The 26,962-nt window shown below is 40.8% G+C and overlaps 1 protein-coding gene across 1 annotated transcript in view; it reads right to left on the bottom strand.

Moving 5' to 3' along the window:
• The window catches only part of DYM (dymeclin), a 350,411-nt gene that overhangs the window by 45,852 nt on the left and 277,597 nt on the right, over positions 1 to 26,962 (bottom strand). The window contains 2 exon segments of the mRNA XM_030335687.1: positions 6,574 to 6,687; positions 20,297 to 20,479. Coding sequence (XP_030191547.1) covers positions 6,574 to 6,687; positions 20,297 to 20,479 — 297 coding nt within the window.

Below are 26,962 nucleotides of genomic sequence, written 5' to 3'. Positions count from 1 at the left end.
CTCAATCCAAAAAGATGATTAAAATAATTGAGATAAGGCTTGATTATAAAGATAAACAGCCTTTTTTTCTGGTAACATCTGTGGTAATAATGTGCTATCATTTAAACCAACTGAGGATGACTCACCATCTGTGAATAAATATAACTTTAGTTTCTTTTCTAGTACTGGGGATGGCTTGCTTTCTTGTCTTTTTTTTTTTTTTTTTTTAAAAACTAAATCATCCCTCTTCCCTCATCTGTCCCTCTTGCAACCACAGAGCGAGACGGAAATCTGGAGTCAGGAGTACACTTTCTTGCTATGTTTCGGAAAAAAGTGAACCGGCATCTAAGGGATTTATCCATGATCTTGGTCTCCATAGGATCTTGCTCTAAATAAGAGTTAAATGGCTTGGGACCTCCTACAGATTAATTAATCTCTCTTTAACCATAATCCTGAAAAACAAAGAGTCATATTTTCAGTTATATGTTACTGTCTCAAATATAGAGAACACTTTCTTTCTGAACACAGTATAATGAATGCACAACATATTAACATTCAAACATATAGCCTGTATGCTGCAATTCATTTTGCTTTAAATTCAGTACTAGAGTGAACTAATTAGCTTTCAGTATCTGCCATGGTCCATGGAGGGGCTCTTGGGCCAGGGGCATTCACCAAAGGAATTAAAAAATAAAGTCTGGGATTGGAATGGGTAGGAAAGAAATGGACTAAAGACACAATTAGTGAGCAATAATCTGAAAGAAAGGAGCTAAGGTTTATCGCAAGGGAGGGATATAAAAGAAGAAAAATATCTGGTATGATAGCAGAGTGAGGAAGTACTGGTTGTCCACAGAACAGAAAGCAGATGGGGAAAGACAGAACGAGTAGAAGGGTACATAAAGTTCTAAGAAGAAGGTTGCCTAGTGCTGAGGTCCTGTTTTCTGAATACCATTTATTTTTTTTAATTTTAATTTTTTTTAACATTTATTTATTATTGAGAGACAGAGAGACACAGAGCGTGAGCACGGGAGGGGTAGAGAGTGGGGGAGACACAGAATCTGAAGTAGGCTCCAGGCTCTGAGCTGTCAGCACAGAGCCCGACGCAGGGCTCGAACTCACAAACTGTGAGATCATGACCTGAGCCAAAGTCGGTCGGTTAGCCAACTGAGCCACCTAGGTGCCCCTCCTGAATACCATTTATTAAAAAAAAGAAAAGAAAAGAAAAGAAAAGAAAAGAAAAGAAAAGAAAAGAAAAGAAAAGAAAGGAACCAGAGCTCATTGGAGAAGTGGTTGATTCCAGGACTGGTGTAGGAAAAACATGAGATGAGTCTTGGGTATCTTGTACCCCAGAAAAGTAAAGGTGTGCTCAAAACAAGATAGGGGCATGTCAGAGGATGCAGGAACCAACCCGGAGGAGCTCCCACTGGCCAAAGCTAGAACAATTTGAGCAACAAAATAAGTAAGTGATAGTACTGAATTATACTCTATAATGAAATACAAAATTATCATTAGGTAAACACCACAGTAATAACTGTGCAGGTAAGATCCACTGATGGACGATAAATTCAGTGGGCAAAAGTTGTGAGGAGAAACAGGATATTAGCAAAGTCTCACTCCTAACAGAGTCATCAGTTATAAAGGGAAAAACAGTGACTTTTTCCAGGAGAAATCTGGTAGACACCACATTAACCAAATGATCAAGGAGAACCATCATCAGTAGTGAGACATGGTAACATCAGGTACCTCCTGATTCTATGCACTGAGAAGGACACAACATCACTTCCATGCGTAGGTTGGTAGAATATGTGTTAATTTCAATGTAATCATGAGAAAAACCCAAACTGAGGGACATTCTGCAAAACAACTGAGCAGCACTATCCATACTGTCAAGGTCATGAAAGGTAAGGGAAGACTGAGGAACGCTTACAGACTGGAGGAGAGTAAGGAAACATGACAGCAAAATGCAAAGTGGGATCTGGATAGGACTGGGGAGCAGCATAAAGACACTAGGAGAAAAAAAATAGTAATATTCACATAAGGTCTGTAATTCAGGTAATAGTATTATACTCATGTTAATTTTGTGGGTTTTTTTAATTAAAAAAATTTTTTTGATGTTATTTTTGAGAGAGAGAGAGAGAGAGAGACAGAGGACGAGTGGGGGAGGGGCAGAGAGAGAGAGGGAGACGCAGAATCTGAAGCAGGCTCCAGGCTCTGAGTTGTCAGCCCAGAGCCCAGTTCAGGGCTTCAACCCACGGAACATGGGATCACGACCTGAGCCAAAGTCAGACACTTAACCGACTGAACCATCTAGCGCTCCAATTTTCTGGTTTTGATATTGTACTTGAGTTATATGTGTTGTTAACATTAGGGGAACCTGGATGAAGGGCTTATATGAACTATACCTACTGTTTTTGCAACTTTTCTGGTAAGTCTAAAATTATTTTAAAAGAAAATATAAAACAAAAAACAGCAAAGCAGCACTGATTCAACAATATTCTGCCCATGCCATCCAAAACTGCTTTCTTCCCAATGCTGTGTATTCTCCTCCTCCTCTATATTTTCCCTCCCATGTACTGCTACCTAGAATAGCAAACATTTTACTTATTTATCTGGTTGTCCATCTCCCCCACCAAAAAATAAACTCTATGAAGGCAGCTATTTTTATCTGTTTTGTCCAAGGCTGTATCTACCTACAGTCTAGTACAGTGCCTGACACATACACGGAGAAAGAGTTAAATGAATTAAAATTGTGAAGAGGAAGGTAGAATAAAAATACGAAAAGCAGGTCTGGAGATAAAAAAATGTTACTCCTGAACCTTTGAATTCCAACGAGTCCCTGTTTCCTCTTTAGAGCATGTAAAGTGGGAATTTCACTCATCTTCTCATCAGATTTACTGGGTAGCTACTATGTATAAGGCACTGAAACACGCATCAAGGGGACACAGGTGAGCAAGACGCGACTCCTCAAGGATGTTAGAGTCGAGTGGGAAAGAGAAAACATTTGAACAACTACGTACAGGGTGGAAGAGACCAGGAGTCTCATCAAATGCTGCGGGCATTTAGAGGACGGAAGCATATGTAGGAGGAGAAGTAAAAGGAAAGGTTTCACAACAGTTCACAAACTCAGCAAGGCCTTAAAATGCTTAGGAGGGATAAGCAAAAAGCAAAGGGGTGAGGGGCCGGTGCTCTGGGAAGAGAGAACTGCGTAAGCAAATCTGAACGTGCAGGAAGGAAGACGCAGAAGGCACAGAGATCGTTCTGGTGGCTGGATCACTGCTCAGGGAAAGGGGAGTATGGAGAACAGCGGCTGGGGGCTAGATGTGCGCGGTGTCGGGTTCCTGTCCCAGGACTCCAGACTTTATCTGGCAGCAGCAGGGTGCTCACCTCTAAGTCATTTTCAAGAGGAGGAGGATGTTACTAGGGCACCGCTCTACAGAAACTCTTCACGGAATTTTGGAAGATAGAAGTCCAGACCGTTAACTGCAAATCTTTGGGATCATCCTTTGTAACTTTAAAACATTTTTTTTTAAGTTTATTTATTTATTTTGAGAGAGAGAGCAAGCAAGAGTGTGAGTGGGGGAGGGGCAGCGGAGGATAGACAGAGAGAGAGAGAGAGAGAGAGAGAGAGAGAGAGAATGAGAATCCCAAGCAGGCTCCACGATGTCAGCGCAGAGCCCAAAGCGGGGCTCCAACTCCTGAACCGTGAGATCAGGACCTGAACCCAAATCAAGAGTTGGACGCTTAACCGACTGAGCCACCCAGGCGCCCCTGTAACTTTTTATAATAGAAATCCTTTCAGCCATTTTTCTTATGTTATGGATTGAGTGCCCCTGCCATCCGGTACTCCCCTTATGCTTACCATCCAGACTTAGTTGTGAGTACTTCGCGATTTCCTGGAGCCATGTCTGGACCGCTGAACAACTTAAGTTGTCAGCAAACATTTTCTTACGTTGAACTAACACCTGTCTTGGTTCAGTTTCTACCCGCTGTCCTAGGGCCGACAGTGAACTGCTCAGCTCCTCTTCTACAGAATAATCCCGAAAGCAGTTGAAACCCGAAAGCATACGCACGCGTGCGTGCCCTTTTCCTGAAGTCTTCTCTTCTCCAGGTTACACATCCTCTATTCCTCACCTTACGCGGTTTACAGGTTCCCTACTGTAACTTCACCTGCGTCTGCACCCTGCCTGGGTTACTAATGTGATACTCGGTCACATTGCTCCCATACCCCACAGTGCTCTTGGGAGCCCCTATTTCATGGCTGTTAAGTATCACTACATCCTCAGTCCCTGCATGGAATCTTGCCTCCTTACTCCCCTCTCCTTTTTAAAAAAATGTTTATTTATTTTGGGGAGAGAGAGAGACTCAGCGCTAGTGGGAGAGGGGTAGAAAGAGAGGGAGACACAGAATCAGAAGCAGGCTCCAGGCTCGGAGCTGTCGGCACAGAGCCCGATGTGGGGTTCGAACTCGTGAACCACAAGATCGTGACCTGAGCTGAAGTCGGACGCTTTCCCGACTGAGCCACCCAGGCGCCCTCCTTACTTCTTCTTGAACTGAAACTCAGCTCTCTCCCCTTGAGACTCCGATTCCCCTGGAGCCTTTGGAAGTTAGAGGCTGCTCATTCTTTCACATTCCAGACTTCAGGGTCTGGAGGTGGGGCTGGTGCCCTCTTTGTTTTCATTACTGTCTCCTGGCTATTATTCCTCTACCCTTAGGCAGAAGGGTCTGCCCATAGGAGGCTGGTACCAGCTTCGTGTCGTCTGTGCGCTGCCACCTACTGCCATTGACTGACCGCGGCATCTGGCTCACAGTCCTTCTCTCCACCCACGGCTCATCGCCCTGGGGGACTAGGAAGCTTATGCGAATGACCAGCCCATCCCTGGCTTCCAGTTCACTAACTGGCTCAACCGCACTGACTTCCATTCGCAGGCACAGCACTTCAGTCCCTCACTCATGGCCAGAGCCAGACCACGCTGTCACCAAGACGTGCTCCACTTCTGCCGTCTTCATTTAGCCCCATTTCCACTACTTCCACTGCACCCCCTCTTTGATCCCATTCAAATCCCCCTCCAGATACTTCTGTGACCCTTTCCCTCCAGCCTCCTGACGGCTCCGCTTCTCTATTGACTTAGCTGAGACACCAAGGTCCACCATGTCCTGTAGGCAGCCACTCCCATCTTCATGGGTTTTCGTACCGGTTCGCGTGGTGTAGTTCAGGTAAACTGGAAACAGCACGTGCGCACGCACACACACGCACACACACACATACATGCGCGCGCGCACCCTCGGAAAACAACAAACCTCCGAAGTCTTACTTTATGTAAGAATGGAAACGATATGAATTCCTTACATTTAAAGAACTGTCAGGAAGAGAGTCAAGTCAAAGCTGGAGGGACCGGTGACCTGTAATCAGTTTCTATGTTATTGCCACATGGTGGTGCCATTTTAGCTGATAAACAGAAACCTCGCTGCTGTTTACTTTCGGTGGAACTTGTGCAAGTGGTTATAATGACTAATGTGCTATTATTTTACAAACTCTGTTGTTATAACTGAAAATATTTTCATATCCTACAACAACCTCTCTCGAGCATTCAGAAGCAGTGGTTCTGTGATATTGTTAAAAACACAGCCCCCCAAACAGTAACTCTGGAACAGAAGTTGGTTGTGATAAAACACTATGATGAAGGCGGCCAAACATCTACTATGATGCCCTGTGTTGTTAATTTAGGAACGAGCGCTCAAGAAAAATTAGAGGTAATGAGGCAAACCCTGAAAAGCAGCATTAAAGCTGCTGTGTAAAGATGTGTTACAATGCTGTACGTTCACAAAATACTCCCTTTATATCCTTTTTTTTTTTTTAAGGAGAAAATTAGTTTTAGGGTATGAGTTTCACATCATGAGATCACTTTGGAAACACGCGGAACACGCAAACGTTAAGTGCCTTCATAAGATACCCTATTTCCCCTACCTCTTCCAAGAGACGCTTCTCTTTCCAGAGCTATGTGCAGGCAGGCAGTGAATGGTGTGGGGATTCTGAGTGTGGACTTTGGAGCCACACTGCATGAGTATGAACCACCCAGTTCCACAGTGTTCTGGCTGCGTGGTTTTGGGTAAGTCGCGTAACCTCTCTGTGCCTCAGTTTCTCCATCCGAAAAGTTCGGGCGAAACACTACCCACCTCCAAGGGTTCTGAGGATCGAAGCAGTTAACGGCACGAGACACCAGAACGCCACAGGGCACTGAGTGAACACTATGTGTGGCCCAGTGCTGAGTCACCACCACCAGCAGTGCCTTCCCTTCAACACTTGACACTTGTAAGACTGAATCATTTCACTGGGTTAAAAAAGTAAGGGGCTTCTTTATTCACAGTGCATGGCGTGGTATGAAGGTGTTAGTCCTTCTTTGGCGGTTTTCTTTTAAAAAACTGTTGGAATCCCTCTACGTCACAGTTCTGCGTACGAGTACGGAGTAGAGAAGGCAGTAAAGAGCCTTTTCCAGCCAAGTACTGGCAAGTGGTAGGACTCTGAGTAGGGCCTGCCCAGACACTAATGTTTACACCAAGTGATACAAAAGTGCACATGTCCTTCAGCAGTCTTACCTTCAGCCTGTCTTTGGGCAGTGCGACGGCCCCCTGCTTGATGATTTCCAGGACCCGTTCCACGGAGAGCTCAGCTCCCGCTTGCAGCAACCTTGAGCTGAAGAAGGTGATCACCTGGAAGGTAAAGTGTTATTTCTTAAACAAGGAGATGCACAAGCTGCCTTCCTCACGTGGTAGGTCCATTTCCTAAAGGCGACCCAGCCTTACTCCTCTACTTCTCCTGCACATGGTCCTCTCTGAAAGCGTTTGATGGCTGAGTCAGAGCCAGCGTCTGAATATTCCGGGCTGATGACCCATGCTGTGGCTTAAGCAAGCCTCCGGAGTTCTGCTCTTTCAGTGTGCAGCCTCACCTTGCATTTATTTATATTTCATTTAGAGGGTGGCACCCATCAGAAGGTGGGGAGAGAGAGCTAAAGCTTAAAATCTGTCAATTTTGAGGCTTACTGACCGGGAACTCTCAAAAAAAAAAAAAAAAAAAAAAAAAAAAGGCCCGATGAGAAAGCAATCCGAAGCTAACAGCTAAAATGACGTATGGGGGATCATTTATTAACGGAATGTAATCACCATACTCTTATCCCTGATCAACAAGGCTAATCAACAGCAAGCTAGAACTGTTTTTGTTTCATGTGACAGCACAGTTGGAACTATGCAGCAAGATGCTAATAACAGAGGTGCTCTGAAAATAACACTGTCCTTTAATATTGGTCACTAAAGGGGCTCAGTTAAGTGTCCAACTTGGGCTCAGGTCGGGATCTCCACTCTGTGAGTTCAAGCCCCATGTCTGGCTCTGTGCTGACAGCTCAGAGCCTGGAGCCTGCTTCGGATTCTGTGTTTCCTTCTCTCTCTCTCTCTCTCTCTCTCTCTCTCTCTCTGACCCTCCCCAACTCGTGCTCTGTCTCTCTGTCTCTCAATAATAAATAAATGTTAAAAAAAAAAACACCACACCTTAATATTGGTCACTAAAAACGAAAAGAATGCCAGTATTTTTTTAGGAAATCATTTTAAGATCAAGATGTTAATAAATTAAGAAGATTATAGGTCATTTTTTTTATTCAAGAGAATAACCTAAGTATTTACAGTCAGACACGTAAAAATATAAAAATTTGTTTTGTTAGAAAATTGAGTATCTCCATTTATAGGCTATTTTATATGTGAAAGAGAAAAGCTAGTTTAAAACGTTACCTAACTACAGACACAAAACACCTTTTTATACTCATTAAAATATGATCCTTAGAATGAATCTGGATGACTCACTGTCCTGGATCTTACACGTCACAGAGGCTTCACATTATCAACAGCAAATACGGTATCGGTCACAGTAAGAGCACTGCTTATCACAGTAAATACAAACCCGTAATGCAAACACCCTGCTCGGCAATTTTTGTGCAACCGTCTCTTGCGAGATGAGAAGGGTTCGTTAGTGTTTTCACCCTGTGATTTAGCATCTGCTCCAGGTTGAGGGGGACCTCGGCTCTGCCATTTCCTTTGTGTCACGTGTACTTCTATTGGACTGCCTTTGATTTATGGCTCCTCTGCAGGACTCTTTCCAATACTCCATCTTAGAGGCTTTACTTAGTTAAACTCAGATTTATAACCATGAATAACATACATCACCAGGAACTATAGGTGAATGAAAGGTGAGAGTGCCCACCACGCCCTCCAAGCCGAGACCGCCCCTCTCCTCCCCGGGAGACCCGGAGTCTTGCAGCTGACACGGAGAGCCTGGCGGGCGGTCCGTGCAATGCTATGAATTGGGAAAACTCAATCTCTTTATTTTTAGATGAAAAGAAAGCTCTGATACAGTCCTCCCACGCTGCTATGGACGGTGGGTACCCGTCCACTTTGGAGACTGCCGATGGGGAGACCAAAACGTACAGAACCAAAGCAAAGCAGACTGTGTGGTGCTCAAATACACATACCACAGCCCACAAGGGAGAGCATGGACGTGCCACATGGTCACAGAGGGAAGGAACGCAACGGTGATCCACTCTTGTTCACCCTGTACCATGTGCGGACTTGCCTCCGGGCCTCAAGGAACTGCCGTTCTCAACCAGGAGAGCTGCGGGGTAGGAAGGAGACTCAGTTTCTAACTAAATTCCCTTTTTCAAACTGGCTCCCGTTCGTCTCTTTTAAGCTGATGTTCTCTTGTCGCATTCAAACTCACGCTACTTAAAAAATGATAAACCTACCACTTCCAGAAGGGAAGTATAAGTTATGTATCAAAAATGAAGGGAACGGACACCTTCTGCAGGTTTACTATGGTCCATGTGCTCTACTGTTAATTAATTCTCACAACAATCCAGGGAGCTGATAAAGCTCTGTCCTACGGATGACTCAACAGGGTTAGAGAGAGAGAGAGAGGCTTGTCCCAAGTCAGCCGGTCAGTGTCCGGAGGGAGACCAGTACTTGGATGTTCCTTACTTTATCATGTTGTCTCCAGCAGTTCTTACTAACAAAAGCCTTACTTTTCTTAATGGAAAGTATTTGAGGTGAAAGGTGTAATTTGTTTCGTCCCCAATTTCATTTGGAGTCAGGCTGCCACAGCAGCCAAGAGCGTGATACAATTTATTCAAAGGTTTAGACTTGGGGGCGCCTGGGTGGCTCAGTGGGTTGAGTATCTGAGTCTTGATTTTGGCTCAGGTCATGATCTTACGGTTTGGGGGTTCAAGCCCCGCATTAGGCTCTGTGCTTACAGCGCAGATCCTGCTTGGGATTTTCTGTCTCTCTCTCTCCTTCTCTCTCATTCAAAACAAATAAACTTAAAAAAAAAAAAAAAAGATATAGGCTTGTATTTCCTACCACTGGGTTAGAATTTTGCAGACAACAGTAAATTTAGTGATGATGATTTTAACAGTTAGGTGGCTTTTATCAACTTTCAGAGCAACCATTAAAACTGTTAAAAAATGATCAACTATTTCCCCTCTGATAATGTCTGCAGAAGATAAAATATTTAAGGTGAAAATGGGAATGAATGATATGTCAGTGCAACTCAAAGGCCACTTTTCAAAGGGAGGGATTTTTCCCTGGGCGTGTACAGTTTTCCTCTGCCCACCACGTTTGGCTACAATTCCTGAAATCTAAGTACAGCACGTTACCTTCAATTATGTTATTAGTTGTGAACAGTAATTATCCAAGGTCACGTTCTGATTAATCAGCTGCGCCCTTTGAGTAACGTCACAATCACATTTAACCACTTATTATGAAACCAGGGAGTGATCACTAGAACACAGATTTATAGGAATGAGAAGCTCTGGTGGGGTAGATGGGGGTAAAAAGAGGTAAGTATGTATTAGAGAGGCATTCTTGCTTGCTAAATGGCCATTCTTCCAAGAGGGAAAAGTAGAGAGCTAAGCTTTTTCTTCTTTTTCTTAAGACAATAATAAACACATTTTGAAAAGTAAAATACATGTATTTCCCCACTGATTCTCAGTTTTTCCTCAAGTTTTTGTGCTCTAATCAATACATGTGTTAACAGCCTATTCAGTGGGAGAGATCTCCAGAGGATTTACAATGAAAATAGATGATATTTTCAAGAAAGACGCGATGTAACTGGAGGACAAGATGAAGACTGAACATGTGTCATTACATAGATTAGACCTCGTGGTAATGTGGGCTGTGAAGTGCTCAGAGTCAGAAGGCGTAGTTTGGGTCCTGCCTCGGATACTTACCAGCTACCGGACTTGTAAGATACTCAGCTTCCTCTCTGTGCAGCATCACGCAGTAGCTTAGAGCACCTACCAGGTGTCAGATGCTTGGGCTTAATTCTTAGCTCTGCTTGTAAATGCAGACAGGTTATTTAACTTCTCTATGCCTCAGTTTCCTGATCTATAAATGAGGAAAAACACAGTGCTTGCCTCATGGGGGTGTTGTTAAAATGAAACAGGTTAATACCTTCAAAGTGCAAAGAGCAACGCCTGGCACATGGCAAGTGCTCATGAAGTGTCAGTTTCCGTCATTAGTATTAAGTGTATCTGAGTATCTCCATTTATAAAGTGACAACGGTGCCCTACCTACCATGTAGGAAACAACTGCAATACATGTGAAACTTATGGATAAACCAAACCAGACAGGAGTAGCAAGCGCAATCTACTGAAATTCCAGGAAAGCCTGCTGTGTAAAGTCCAATGTGATCATCTTAATACGTTACTGAGGGTCAATTTAAAACTCTTCTATTTTTACTTGATGAATTTATGCATGACCTTTCTCTTTCAAAGAAATTTACATTTTATTATTTTCAGAAAATGTAAACAGTACAACGCTGAGAAAGTTTTACTGCATTTTTTTTTAAATCATGAAAGAATGCTGAATTTTGACAATTTTTTTTTTTTTTTTTGCATGTATTGAGATGACTGGTTTCTCTTCCTTAGTCTGCTAATGTGAATTACATTGGCCTTGAACTCCTGGGTTACATGATAATTGAGCATGCTGCATCATTCTTTTGATACATTGCCAGATTCAATTTGCTAATATTTTGAGGATTTTTATGTCTGTGTCTATGAGTGATACTGACTTGTACTTTTCTTGTAAGATCTTTGTCTAGTAGTGGCATTAGGGTGATAATGTCCTTAATAAAATGAGTTGGGAAGTATCCTCTCCTTGTATTATCTGGAGGAGTTTGTACTGAGATAGTAATAGTTCTTTCTTAAAAGTTTGGCAGAATTAATTCAAGGTGAAGCCTTCTAGGCCTGGAGTTTTCTTTGTTGGTAAATTTTTAAGTATTAATTCAGTATCTATTAAAGATACAGAACTACTCAGATGATCTATGTCTTCATGAGTGAGCTTTGAAAGTTTGGGCCTTTCAAGGAATTTGTCCATTTCATCTAAGTCATCAAATTTACTGGCAGAGATTTCTTATGGTATCACCAATTTTGTTTTCTTTCTTTTTCAACTGTACTGATTTTTTTGTTCTCATCTTTATTATTTCCTTTTTCTTGTTTTGGGTTTAATTTACTCTTTTTTAACTTCTTAATGTGTAATCTTATAATTTATTCAAGACCTTTCTTCTTTTCTAATAGAAGTATTTAATACCATAAATTTCCCTTTAGCTGTATCCCACAAATTCTGATATTACATTTTCATTTTTGCTAACTCTAAAATAGGTTCTTTTATGGATCCAAAAATCCTCAACAAGATACTAGCCAATCGGATCCAATAATACATTAAAAGAATTATTCGCCACAACCAAGTGGGATTTGTACCTGGGATACAGGGCTGTTCAATATCCACAAAACAATTAACATGACTCATCACATCAATAAAAGAAAGGACAAGAACCACATGATCCTCTCAACAGAAGGAGAGAAAGCATTTGACAAAATATAGCATCCTTTCTTGATAAAAACCCTCAAGCAAGTAGGGATAAAACGATCATACCTCAAGATCATAAAAGCCATATAAGAAAGACCCAATGCTAATATCATCCTCAATGGGGAAAACTGAAAGCTTTCCCCCTAAGGTCAGAACGCAAACAGGGATGTCCACTCTGCCACTGTTATTCAACACAATGTTGGAAGTCCTAGCCTCAGCAATCAAACAACACAAAGGAATAAAACGCATCCAAATAGGCCAGGAGGAAGTCAAACTTTCACTCTTCCCAGATGACACGATACTTTATATGGAAAACCCAAAAGATTCCACCAAAAAACTGCTAGAACTAATCCACGAATTCAGCAAGTCGCAGGATATAAAACCAATGCACAGAAATTCGTTACATTTCTATACATCAATGAAGCAGCAGAAAGAGAAATCAAGGAATTGATCCCATTGATAACCTGTACCAAAAACCATAAATACTTAAGAATAAACCCTAACCAAAGAGATGAAAATCTCTACATTGAAACTATAGAAAGCTTATGAAAGAAATTGAAGACACAAAAAAATGGAAAAAGATTCCATGCTCCTGGATAGGAAGAACAAATATTGTTTAAAATGTTGATACTACCCAAAGCAATCTACATATTCAATGCAATCCCTATCAAAATAACACCAGCATTCTTCACAGAGCTAGAACAAACAATCCTAAAATTTGTATGGAACCAGAAAAGTCCCCCGAATAGCCAAGTAATCTTGAAAAGAAAACTGAAGCTGGAGGCATCACAATCCTGGACTTCAAGAAATATCAAAAAGCTGTAATCATCAAGACAGTATGGTCCTGGCACAAGAACAGACACTCATATCAATAGAACAGAATAGAGAACTCAGAAATGGACCCACAAACGTATGGCCAACTCATCTTTGACAAAGCAGGAAAGAATATCCAATGGAATAAAGACAGTCTCTTCAGCAAATGGTGCTGGGAAACTGGACAGCGACATGCAGAAGAATGAACCTGGACCACTTTCTTACACCATACACAAAATAAACTCAAAATGGATGAAGACCTAAGACAGGAAGCCATCAAAATCCTCGAGGAGAGAAGCAGGCAAAAACCTCTTTGACCTTGGCCACAGCAACTTCTTACTCAACATGTCTCTGGAGGCAAGTGAAACAAAAGCAAAAATGAACTAGTGGGACCTCCTCAAAATAAAAAGCTCTGCACAGCAATCAGCAAAACTAAAGGGCAACCGACGGAATGGGAGAAGATATTTGCAAATGACATATCAGGTAAAGGGTTAGTATCCAAAATCTATAAAGAACTTACCAAACTCAACACCCAAAAACCAAATAATCCAGTGAAGAAATGGGCAAAAGACATGAATAGACCCTTCTCCAAAGAAGACATCCAGATGGCCAGTCAACACATGAAAAATGCTCAGCATCACTCATCATCAGGGAAATACAATCAAAACCACAATGAGATACCACCTCACACCCGTCAGAATGGCTAACATGAACAACTCAGGCAATTGACAGATGTTGGCCAGGATGCGGAAAAGGGGGATCTCTTTGCACTGCTGGTAGGAATGCAAACTGGTGCAGCTACTCTGGAAAACAGTCTGGAGGTTCCTCAAAAAATTAAAAATAGAACTACCCTACGACCTAGCAACTGCACTACTAGGCATTTATCCAAGGGATACAGGTGTGCTGTTTCGAAGGGGCACACACACCCCAATGTTTATAGCAGTGCTATTGACAATAGCCAAAGTATGGAAAGAGCCCAAATGTCCACTGACGGATGAATGGATAAAGAAAATGTGGTATATATATAAAATGGAATGTTACTCAACAATCAAAAAGAATAAAATCTTGCCATTTGCAACTATGTGGATGGAACTGGAGGGTATTATGCTAAGTGAAATTAGAGAAAGACAAATTTCATATGACTTCACTCATATGAGGACTTTAAGACACAGAACAGATGAACACAAGGGAAGGGAAGCAAAAATAATATAAAAGCAGGGAGGGGGACAAAAACATAAGAGACTCTTAAATATGGAGAACAACAGAGGGTTGCTGGAGGGGTTGTGGGAGGGGGGATGGGCCTAAATGGGTAAGGGGCAATTAAGGAATCTACTCCTGAAATCATGTTGCACTAGAGGCTAACTAACTTGCATGTAAATTAAACAATAAATTAATTAATTAAAAAAATAGGTTCTTTTTACTTTTGGACCTCCTCTTTGTGATGCATAAGTGCACTGTTACTTTCTGAATATTTGGGGGTATTTTCCAGATATCTTTCTTACTGATTTCTAGTATAATTTCCTTGTGGTCAAAGAACATATTCTATATGATTTCAAGTCTTTAAAATTTGTTGAGGTTTGTTTTATTCCTGTCTGTGCTCTATCTCAGTGACTGTTCAGATGCACTGATGATGACGGGTGGGATGTTCTATAATTGTCAGTGAAATCAAGTTGGTAGTATTGCTTGGGTCTTCCGTATCATTACTAATTTTCTATTACGTATTAGTTATTGAGACAGAAGTGTTGAATTCTCTAATTATAATTATGGATGTGCTTATTTTTTCTTGCAAGTCTATCAGTTTTTGCTTCGTGTATTTTGAAAGCCCTGTTGTTAGGTGCGTCCACATCCAGGATTGTTACGTCTCCTTGGTAAATTGACCTCTTTATTGTTACATGGTGTCCTCTTTATCTCTGGTAATGTTCTTTTTTCCGAAGTCCACTTTGCTGAAAACATAGTCACTCCAGCTTTCTTTTAATTAGTGCTTGTATGATCAAACTTCTTTCAGTCTTTTACTTTTAACCTGTCTAGCTCTTTCTACTTACAGTGAGTTTCTTATCGACAGCACAGAGTTAGATTCTACCTTTTATCCAGTCTGAAAACTCTCTTTTAATTGAGGCACTAAATGCGGTTATTGACAGGGCTGGATTTAAATTTATCGCATTGCCTGTTTTCTCACTGTGCCACTATTATTATCATTGCGACTTTTTAAAAGTTTATTTTGAGAGAGAGTGTGTATGCACGAGTGAGCGCACATGCAGGGGAGGGGCAGAGAGAGAGAGGGAGAGACAGCAAATCCCAAGCAGGATCCTTGCTGTCAGCGCGGAGCCTGATGCAGGGCTCAATTTAGTGAACTGTGAGAATCGTGACCTGAGCAGAAATCGAGTGGGACGATTAACTGACGGAGCCACCCAGGCACCCCTTTCTACTATTATTTGTTTTGCTTTAAACTTGCCTTTGGATTAAATATAATCTTATGATTTTATTTCATCTCCATCTTTGGCTGACCAGTTCTCTCTTTCTCACTTTTTGTGGTTGGCCTAGAGTTTATAATAGACATCTTGCACTTATCAGTCTACCTTTGAAATACCCTTTCCCACGTGAAGACCTGAAGAATTTGGCCCCACCTGCAAGTTACCATTTTGCGGATCTTGGAAGGATATGGAGATTTCTGGGTCAGTGATGAAGGACAGTTATTAGCCAAGCAACAGCAGCAACCAGAGCACTGGCCTTTCTTCACGGGTTCTGCAAGCCCCAGTTTGCACAAAGGTGGTTTGAAGAAGCTGGATGACCCCCCCTCCCCACCCCCATGCAGTAGCTTATATTATAGGAAGAGAACCGTGAGCTTAGGGAGCCCAAATCTTTTATAATGGTCAGTAAGCAGGCCTACCTTTTCCTCCCTGTGTCCAGGGAGACACAGACATACCTTGATCCCACCCCTATGTTCTCTTTGCCTGGGACACTCTAACCCCAGATATCTGCCTGGCTTACTCTCTACCTCCTTCAAGTCCTAGCTCAGATGCACCTTCTCAGAGACAGGCCTTCTCTGACTGTGCTCTTTTGGTTTGCAATTTCCCACCCTTATTCCAACCAGCACTCATTCTTCCTCCCTTTTTTTTTTTCCCTTAAGCAATTGGGTAGATATTGATGTCAATTACTGAGATTAGGAAAACTGCAGAAGAAAGAGCTGATTCATTCTGTTTCATTTTTTGAAGAAAACAAAAGAATTCTGATTTAACCTTGTTCAAAATTTTTGGGATTGTTTTTTTTTTTTTAAGTTTTTTAAACGTTTATTTATTTTTGAGACAGAGAGAGACAGAGCATGAACGGGGGAGGGTCAGAGAGAGAGAGGGAGACACAGAATCTGAAACAGGCTCCAGGCTCTGATCTGTCAGCACAGAGCCCGACGCGGGGCTCGAACTCACAGACCACGATCATGACCTGAGCTGAAGTCGGACGCTCAACCGACTGAGCCACTCAGGTGCCCCTATGTGGGATTGTTAGGTAGACAACAGAATGCACTAGTCTGGAGCTCAGCAAGGATGGTCAGGTTTGGAAATACACAAAATCTAACATGAATTTTACACTGTCCAGAGATAAAAATAGTTCTTGCCTTTACCACACTATACGATTTGACTGTTCATTGCCTCTGTTCCTTACTTATATGCAGCCATGAAATTTCTTTCACGTCTTCTCTCATTTGGTGCGGTAATTTGATTGTCCTGCTACTTAATTCAGCCAGATCGCATCACTTTATGGGTTAGATGGGAAGGATATGTGGCAGTGGCTAATAGAAATTTGGCCACTTGAAACACATGTCGATCTCCTTCCGTGGAAGTTAGAAGTGCTCCAAGGTTAGTCTCTCCTGTCTTAGATATTCAACATTGCTGAATGTCTCAATGAAAAATATCAACTCTGAACTGCCTGTCAGCTAAAAATAACAGCAATTCATAGTCTACCCACACTTTTCAAGGTTAACTCCACGAAAAAAGATAGAGCAACGGCTTGCTTGAGCCAAATTTCAGGGGCATTTAGGGCAGCGGAGGGGAAGGCAAAGTGCTGAGAGAGACAAAAAGTAGGGATGTTATTTTTATCTCTATCGTGGCATTCTTTCCAAAATATGTAAAAGAGTTTAAAATGCTTTTTGAATGATCTTCCATTGTGCCCTGCACTATTTTGGACGGCAGTATTCAACAAAAAGTTGTTGGAAAACCTGCTCGTTTGAAATCTTACGTCAGGTTTATTCAAGTGAATGCTGCAAGCATAGACAGTCTCTGGTAAGAACACCTGGATTCGAGGCCTGGCTGAGTGACCTACTGGCTAAGTGACCTTGGGCCGACCATTTTGCCCCTCAAGCTCAGGAGAGCGAGCGCTGGGTGGATGTCCAGTTAACACGCTGCTTCATTTCCACGTGGTCACGCACCGTGTGAAAGCACAGCGAGGTCCCTTCTGTGGTTTTACATCTTTCCAAGGAAACGAAGTTTCCTGCATGGTTCTCTCTGCATGGTTCTTGTGTGTCTCTTCAAAAACCAATATGGCCCTTCTGAGATATTTTTTTAAGGATGTCATCTGCCTGGTTACTGAGAAGGATCCTCAGTTCTAACACTGGTGGAATAAAGACCGATCGGACATCATTAGACGTGATCCTGAGAGAGAAAGGAATGGTGAAATCTCTGTGGACAGGACTAGATGTTTTTAGGCAGTGTACGAGAAACTGTGGGAGCATTTAGTCAAGGGGTTTCAGTAGGTGGGCATGGTGATTTCACACATGGGCATGGGCTTGTCATCAAACTGCCTGACCTGAGTCCTGCCTCTATGACTTTAGAGTATGTGACTGTGAGCAAGGTAAAATCTCTCTAAGCTGGTTTTATCTATAAATTGAAGGTTAAAATGAAATATACTTCACGTACACCCTTTTCCCAGAAAGCTACTACGCAGTATACACTCTTGCCAACGTGACGCGGTCAGCCGAGAAAGAGGAAGACACAGGAGCCAAAGTCAGCCGAAGGAGACAGGGGAAGGAAATTCCCAGGAAGATGTTGCAACCGGGCAGGAGAACCAGAGCACCGTGTAACTGGGGCAGAAAGCAGGTCTCCAAGAAGAGAATGGAAACAAAAACTCGATCTGATCTGCTTGACCATTTTGCGAGGAGTTTTAGAGTTATGGCTGAAAGTCTGTCGCTGTGTCCATGACTGGATGCGTGTAACACATCATCAAGAAAAGCCTAGAATCCAGAACACATCAAGTATCTGCACAAAGATAAACAACAGAAAACCTGGCGAAGGATTTGAATGGAAACTCCATAAAAGCGGAACCCGTTAAGAGGTGGGGAAGAAATGCTCATCCTCGGTGGTCATCAAGAAATTGCAAATTAAGACTATAATGAGGTGCTATCACAAAACTGACAAAACTAAGGCATGTGAAGTAACAGAACCTCTCGTACACCACTGGTCAGAGAGGCAACAGTAGTCACCCACGGAAAGCACTCTGGGCATAACACACGTTACCTACTAAGCAATTCCACTTCTGGGCGTACATCTCAGAAAAGGGTATGTGCCTGTGCTTACTTATGACCAAACTCACATACTTTAACCGTGTAAGAATTTAACTATCGAGGGGCACCTGGGTGCTCAGTTCGTTGAGCGGTCTGACTTCAGCTCAGGTCATGATCTCACGGGTCATCAGTTCAAGCCCTGCACTGGGCTCACTGCTATGAGCACAGAGCCCGCTTGGATCCTCTGTTCTCTCTCTCTCTCTGCCCCTCCCTTGCTCATGCTCACTCACTCTCTCTCTCTCAAAAATAAACAGACAACAACAAAAAGAATTAATTATTGAATGTTGTTTCTGAATGTAAGTAATATAAGGACAAGGATGTTGGCTCTTCGTTTACTCTTGTGCCTGGTATTGTGAATCAGATTAATTACTCAAGAAACGGTTGTGGAATCACAAAAACACTAATTAGAAAAGAAATATGCACCCCTGTGTTCACTGCAGCATTATTAACAGCAAGTCAAATTATGGAAACAACTCAAGTGTCCATCACAGATGAATGGATAAAGAAGATGTGGAGTATATATACACAATGGAATATTATTCAGCCACAAAAAAGAGTGAAATCTTGCCATTTGCAACGGCATGGATGGATTCAGAGGGTATCATGCTAATGAAATAAGTCACAAAAAAGACAAAACTGTATCGTTTCACTCACATGTGGAATTTAAGAAACAAAGCAAATGAAGAAAGGGAAAAAAGAGACAAACCAAAAAACAGACTCTTAACTAGAGAGAACAGGTGATTGCCAGGGTGGCGGTAGGTGGGGGCATGGGTGAACTGTGTGAAGGGATTAAGAGTACACTTACCATGATGAACACTGAGTAATGTACAGAATTGTTGAATCACTATATTGTATACCTCAAAATAACAGAACACTGTATTTTAGTTATACTGATATTATAAAATAAAAAAATAAAAAAAAGAAATATCCAATTCACAGTTTCCTCAGAAGTGTTTGTTTTCATACAATATCTTTAGCATTTAATAAGATGATCCTATTATATGGATGATTTTTTTCTTCTCATTTGCTCTACTACAATAAATAAATTACCAATAGGAAAGGCTGGTTGCTTTCCAGGGTCGAATGCTACCTGCTCATGGTATTTGGTTTGCTTGATAAACTACTGAACATATTTTCTGGCTACTTTCTTTAAGCTTTTCCCTAGTATGTTAAGTTAATTAGTAGGAGATTAATCTGTGAGAAAAAAAGGAATAGTTTGTGGAACCAAACTGAACTGGAAAACACTAATACAGCAATAGAAAATACAGCAAAACATTTTTAGAAAGGACAGAAAGGTTATAAACCTGGGAAGAGTGTTCAGCCATACTTACCATGAGAAATCACATAAAATGATAATGAAATACCAATTCTGATATAAGAAGACAGATATTAAAATAATTATACTACTCAAAGCTGCAAGAAGAGTGTAGTGAAGACACATCCTCCTCGTAGATCACTCGTGGAAATAAGAGGATTTACAGGTGTTTCTGCCCAGTGTTTCTGGAGAGCAGTTTGGCAGCGTGTGTTGAGTTTTTAAAAATAGTGATATCCTCCAAAAAATAAAAAACTAGTACAATTCCAGTTCTAAGACCATACCAAAAATATAACTGAATACAGGGGAAATATGATTTATTTATAAACTGTTCATTAATTATGAAATAATATAAAATATGTGAAATACCCAAAATGAGCACAAATGGAATAATGGTTAATATTCTTTTGGGACATCCGTTTACCTTATACGTCACACAGATACTAAAAACGTGAGATTTTTCAAAGAATTGATGATACACAGAAAAATGTTGATGATCTAAATGCTAAGTAAATACGGCAGAATATATCTGTATAAAGATGATCTCGATTCTATTAAATAGTGTGTGTGTAATGCACACGGAATACAATAATTGTTATGGCAGAACAGACTACAAATCTAGTTTATGTTCAAAGAAGGGATTCTAACTTATGTAGTTTTTTTTTTTTTTTTTTTTATCAAAGTTTGTTCAACTTTTTTAACACTCAAAAAAGAATCGTGGGATCTCCATTTACACTTACCAGATCGATATTTTGCATTATATCCTGAAATGAAGGATGAGTTCGAAACTGTTCAAAGAGATCTCGCTTGTAAAGCAGTGCATACACCAAGTTTGGATTGTGGTGAAGAGAATTTGTCAGGCAGGAATTGATGATCTCTAACATCATTCGAATCACTTCTTCGATGACATTTAGGTCTTGTGCCTGACAAAGAAAGAAAACACACACACACAGTGTTCTTCTCGTTAACACAGAATTAATCAGACCAAGAGTAACTGCTTTAAAATTATAACGACATTGAAAAGATAATGCAAGGGGCGCCTGGGTGGCGCAGTCGGTTAAGCGTCCGACTTCAGCCAGGTCACGATCTCGCGGTCCGTGAGTTCGAGCCCCGCGTCGGGCTCTGGGCTGATGGCTCAGAGCCTGGAGCCTGTTTCCGATTCTGTGTCTCCCTCTCTCTCTGCCCCTCCCCGGTTCATGCTCTGTCTCTCTCTGTCCCGAAAATAAATAAACGTTGAAAAAAAAAAAAATTTAGAAAAGATAATGCAAAAGAGATCATTTGTCAAGAATCTTTAGATTATTTTTCTGATTATTTTTGTCAAGAATCTTTAGAATCAGGTTGATCACTTACTACAGTATTTGAGTAAAAATCTTTTGAACTCAGATGGTCACAATTAGAAACTGAAATAATAAATCATAGACTCACCAATCTAGGAGGAAATGTGGTGCTTACTGAAGCCCTTACTTACTAACCTCTTGTTGGTATTCCCATATGGCATCACCCTAAATCATTAGACTTCCACAGTTTAAGGTGGTGGTTGGGTCTTACCAATTCCAAGAAAAGTGCCTCATTCAGAACATGACCTCACTTCTCTACACTGTCATTTTGATCTTTCTGTTTACAGATAAATAGCCTACTGTTTTGTCCCTTTTTCCCCAGTCAATAGTCTTTGGGAATCTAAACATGAAATAGTTACAAGACAGCAAAAACAATCAACAAATCTCTTGGAAGAAAGAACAACGGAAAGAGCAAAAATATAGGTAAATACAACACTTTCCTTTTCCTCTTGAGTTTTCTAAATTATGTCTGAAAGTTACAGCAAAAAATTATAACACTGTCTGATGTGGTTCTTGATGTTTATAAGCGAATATCTAAGACAATTATACTATAAACCAGGGAGGGCAAAGGGATGTAAAGACAGAAAAGGTTTCTACTTCTCTCTTGAACTGTTAAATGTCAACAATACTAGATTGTGACAAGTTATGTATGTATACTGTTTAGAGCAAATCTACACAGAGATCCACACAAAAACAGTATATACATACATCAAAATGGAATTCTAAAAAAGTGTTCAAGTATCTACAGGAAGGCAGAAAGATAAGACAGACATACGAAAAATAGGGAACAAACAGAAAACAGAAAGTAAAATGGCAGACTTAAGCTCTAAAATATCTATCAGTAATTACATTAATTGCAAATGGTGTAAATAATTAAAACTCAAAGTTTTGCAGAGTGGATAAGAACACAAGACTCAACTATATGCTAGCCCCAAGAAATCTCAAATAGAACTCACTTCAAAATATAGTTAGGTCAAAAGCAAAAGGATGAGAAAAAGATATACCATGCAAATACTAATTGAAAGAAATGATCTGATCTATTAGTGTCAGATACAGTATACCTCAAAGATGGTATGGCCTGCAAAGTGAAAAATATTTACTATCTGGTCCAGCAGACAAAAAGCTATGCTTATTTGCACACAACTTATCTCCACCTGTACAATGTATACAAAGTATAATGTCCAGCATTCAATCAAAATGTGCAAGACAAAGAGACAAAAACCAAGTAAAAACAACTCACATCCAAGAATCAAAGTAACCAGCATTATCAGACTGACAGAAAGATATTAAGAATATCTAACAAGAAATTTTAAAGAACTATAATTTACAAAATCTATCATGATTGATGGGGAATTTTAGTAGAGCTGAAAACTGTAAGAAAGTGACAAATGTAAATGCTAGAATTTTATAAATTTTTTTTTCAACGTTTATTTATTTTTGGGACAGAGAGAGACAGAGCATGAACGGGGGAGGGGCAGAGAGAGAGGGAGACACAGAATCGGAAACAGGCTCCAGGCTCCGAGCCATCAGCCCAGAGCCTGACGCGGGGCTCGAACTCACGGACCGCGAGATTGTGACCTGGCTGAAGTCGGACGCTTAACCGACTGCGCCACCCAGGCGCCCCGTAAATGCTAGAATTTTAAAAAATATAGGGGTCCCTGGGTGGCTCAGTTGGTTAAGTGTCCAACATAACTCATTAGGTTATGATCTCACAGTTCATGAGTTCAAGCCCCACATTGGCTGTCAGCGCAGGGCCCACTCAGATTCTGTCCGGCGATCCCCACCCTGCGCGTCACATACTCTCTCGCTCTCGCTCTCGAGAGATATATATGAGAGGAGAGAGAGAGGCCGGGAGATAGAGGAAGGGAACGAGAGAGAGGAGAGAGAGAAGAGAGAGGCCGAGACAGATGGCCTATAGAGAGATATTTACTGCTAATATATATAAAATATATATATTTACTGCTAATATAAAATATATATATTCCTATATATTAATATATATGTGTATATATATATATATATGTGTGTATATATATATCAGCAGTAAAGAACACCTAGGTGGGTTTAATAGCAGACTTCACAGAGTCTTGAAGAGATAATGGCTGAGCATTAAAATAATGAAAGAATCAAACAATGATCTAAGAAGCGCAGAGAATATCCCCCCACAAATGCACCCAAAACAAAACAAAACAAAACAAAACAAAACAAAACACACATCCAGATACACCATATGCAACTTTGAAAACCAAAGACAAAAACACATTAAGTACAAGACACAAGGACAGGAATTATACGAGATGGCTTGGAGAAACTACACAAGCTGATCTAAACGGAGGGGCATGGATACAGTGCTGAAGAAGAGTCAAAGGAGAATTCTATAGCTAGCAAAAATATCTTTCAAATGTGAAGGTGAAATAGAGATTTCTTTCATACTAAAATAAGCTGAGAAAATGTAGGAGACACCTGTACTGTGAGAAATGTACAACAATTTCTTCAGGCATTAGAATGAGTCTAAAATCAGATTGGATGGTAGACCTACACAAGGAAATAAGGAGTTTTATTTTTTAATCATTCTAGAAGAAAACTGGTCTCAAAAGTAAAATAGGAACAATGTATTATCAGTTTATTGCATATGTAAAATACATCACAACATTCTCTTACTAATGGCCATCCAATCAATTCCTGTCTCCTCGTTTCTACCAGTAATGATACAGTAAGTGTATTGGTAGATCTGCCCTTACGTCTGTCTTCTGTCTGTCCTTGGGGCTTATCTGTCCTTCCACCTCTCTGGGACAGGTTCCAGGAAAGGGACTGCTGAAAATATTGGATTTGTATTGTGAATAGATGTTGCCAGATTGTTGCTTAAAGAGCAATGACAACACATGTACACTGCCATGTAGGAAGGCTTATGCCTGAGTTTCTCATCCACATATATAATCATCCCATTTAATAGTCACTGTCTGAAAGATTCATCACTTCTGGACAGTTATGTCAAAATTTCCCCAGATAAGAAAGGGTTTATCTATTCCTCCAAGCGATTCACACATTCAGAGTGACTCTAGGTCCATGATTGTCATCTTTAAAAAAACAACAACACATTTTTATCACTATCTACTGTTTCTCTCAATCCGTATTGTTTATTTTATGTGTTTTACTGATATTAACATTGTTGTACCATCTTCATTTTTTTTTTTTTTAACATTTGCCAGGTATATCTTTAACTTTCAAGCCTTTAATTTTCAAACTGTGTTACTAGAAACATATATACTTAAAAGCAACTATATAGCTAGGTTTCATAGTTTGTAAATCTAATCTGTGGGGCGCCTGGGTGGCTCAGTCCGTTGAGCATCTGACTTAGGCTCAGGTCATGATCTCGCGGCTCGTGGATTCAAGCCCTGCGTCGGGCTCTGTGCTGACAGCTTGGAACCTGGAGCCTGCTTTGGATTCTGTGTCTCCCTCCCTCTCTGTCCCTCTCCTGCTCACACACACTCTCTCTCCCCCAAAAATAAATAAACATTAAAAAAAATCTGATAGTTTCTGAATTTTCAGTGAGTTTAATTCACTTACATTTGTTGTCATTGTTGGCACCTTTGCATTTATTCCTTCCATCGTGTTTTGTGACTTTTAAATCAGTTAGCTATTGCCGTGTGACAAACTACTCCACAGCTCAGCAGTGTAGAATAGCAGTAATCATTTGGTTTGCTAATGATCTGGGCTGGCCTTGATGGGGACAGCAGGTCTCTGCTCCATGTGGCTTCCCATGGGGATGCCTGACTGTAGGTTAGAGGCTCTCCTAGTATGACAGCTCACACGGATGGCAGATTGGCGTGGCTTGTAAGAAAAAGGGTGGGAGGTGTAGCTGGGGAGTGGGGGCAGGGTCTTTGATTCTCTGCACATGGTCTCTTCTGGGCAGCAAGAACTTCCGCACAGAATGATGGTTCCAAGAGATCTAATTATCTATTCTCAAACTTTCATTTAATTCTACTTCCCACCGAAAACGATCCTGACAATGGTTAATTTACAAGTTATTTGCTCCTATGACTGGATTCTGGTGCAGGTACCTACTATGCATGGCAATAAGCAAATGAAATCCTTCCTGCTTCATTTTTAAAAGGCACTGTTGGGCAATAATCACTACCTGTACAAAGATGAAAAATAAGCATGAATTTGGTAAGAGTTTCTTTACAATTTCAGAATTGTCCAAATCTCAATATTTAAACAGACCTAAATGTCATCTAATCACATCACCATTCGGGTGTCAGAATTTCAAATGGTATTTAGAGAAGATTGCTATTTGATTTTTTTTTTCCATGACGATGAAATGAAATAGCACTTGTAAAGTCCTTAACATAGTGTGTAACACACAGTAAGGACTGCACCATGTGAGTGTTTTTTTAAAAAAGTAATAATGTATTTGAAAGATGAAAAATCATGGTAATTTCAGCCATTATATAAAAAGAAAAAGATAAATGCCTTTCCAAAGTTGATAAATTAATTCAATTACTGTAACTATAAAGAATTAGAAATCACATTTCTTAGTCTTAAATATAAGCCCCGAATTCCACTTCTATTAATTTATAAAACTGGTCCATTACAGGGCATGTATAGAAAAACTGACTTATGTTTATGGAATTATGTAAGGTTTTTATAAAAAGATGTGTCTTAAAAAACCAATCATGTTTCCCGTGTATTGCGTCAAAATCAGCTCTCTCAGGGAAAACCTGATGGCTCACCGGGAGAGCAGCAAAGTATGTGGAGAATATCATGTCTTTTTCATTCATGGGACTTTGTCTTTAGCACATACAGTTTCCATTCTAGAAACGGATCCCAGATCAGACTTTCTTCTCCAAAAAGCCCCCCAGAGTCCCCCCGAAAACAAAAAACCAAAAACACATACTTATTCAGTCGTGCAAAGTCTCAAATGTAAAAAAAAGGATCCCGAAAAATGGTCCCATGTTCAGATGTTTCTGACGGTTTTTGTACATGTTGGTAACGAACACTGAACAGGTTCTGTGCGAAGCTGTGATTTCACATCTAACAAACAGGCTGGCAGTTGTGGGAGGATCTGACCCTGTCAACAGTGCTCAGGGTTGCCTCATTGTATAAACTTCCTTTTCCTTTTAAGAGGGAATTTATACAGTTAAATAGTTTCAAATCATTTATTTTTAGTTTCCTTAAGAGAAGCATATGTATCTTGTTTGTATTAGTTTTGGGGGGATTCCAAGAGAGTTGTCTAAATTTCCTGCATTTTCAGCAGAAAATAAAACCTTCAACAAAATTAATGGGACTTTGCCAAAGTGGGGATGAAGGGGGAGGAAATGCACAGGCAACGCTCTTTTTAAAGTTAATGTGCAAATGGCCTTCAAAGCCGATCATTTGGTGATAGACTCTTGTTATCTTTATGTTGTTAATTTACTGGCACACACACTAAAAAGCTTTGTGACCATGTTAGTTCTAGCCAGAACTGGATTCGCCCCCAAATATCAAGCTTCTGATAGCAAGAACTAGCTTTATATTACATGGAAAACCGCAGCTGAAGAATAAATCCTGTGACCAGAGGAGACAATGCGTAACCTTAATAACGCGGGAGTAGGGGAGTGGTGGGGGGAGGCAGAGGAAAGGCACCACCGGCCTTGTGTGGGAATGTAAAACGATGTGGTCTTTTTCTTCATTCTTTGGACAGGGTTTGAACGTGGCCCACAAGCCTAAACTAGAAGCCTGGGAAGTCTGTTATTTAAAACATGCTTACTGGTGGCAGGAAGGCAAGATAATGGTGGCTGCTAGGGGACATTGGCTAACTTTACATGTTTTTCCATACCTGGAAAAGAGCCAGAGAACTCGCACAAAAAAGGAATGTTCTGATGGAAATCCAACTAAGTTGCAGCCCCCCACAATCCCATTACCTTAGCAGGCTACTCACACGGGGCGTAAAGTGGGGTGTGGGGCAGTGTTGCTCTGATTTCCTCAGGCCCTCGTACGGGCAGACAGCAAGCGGACATCCAAGCCTGGAGTTTTTTTGTTCTGTTTTTAAAAATGTATCGTTTTGCCTTAAGAATTAGTGTTCATGGG

Source organism: Lynx canadensis, chromosome D3 (genome assembly GCF_007474595.2).
Source record: "Lynx canadensis isolate LIC74 chromosome D3, mLynCan4.pri.v2, whole genome shotgun sequence".
NCBI lineage: Eukaryota > Metazoa > Chordata > Mammalia > Carnivora > Felidae > Lynx > Lynx canadensis.
The sequence above is the reverse complement of the archived record's forward strand: the minus strand, read 5'-3'. Positions and strand labels throughout refer to the sequence as shown.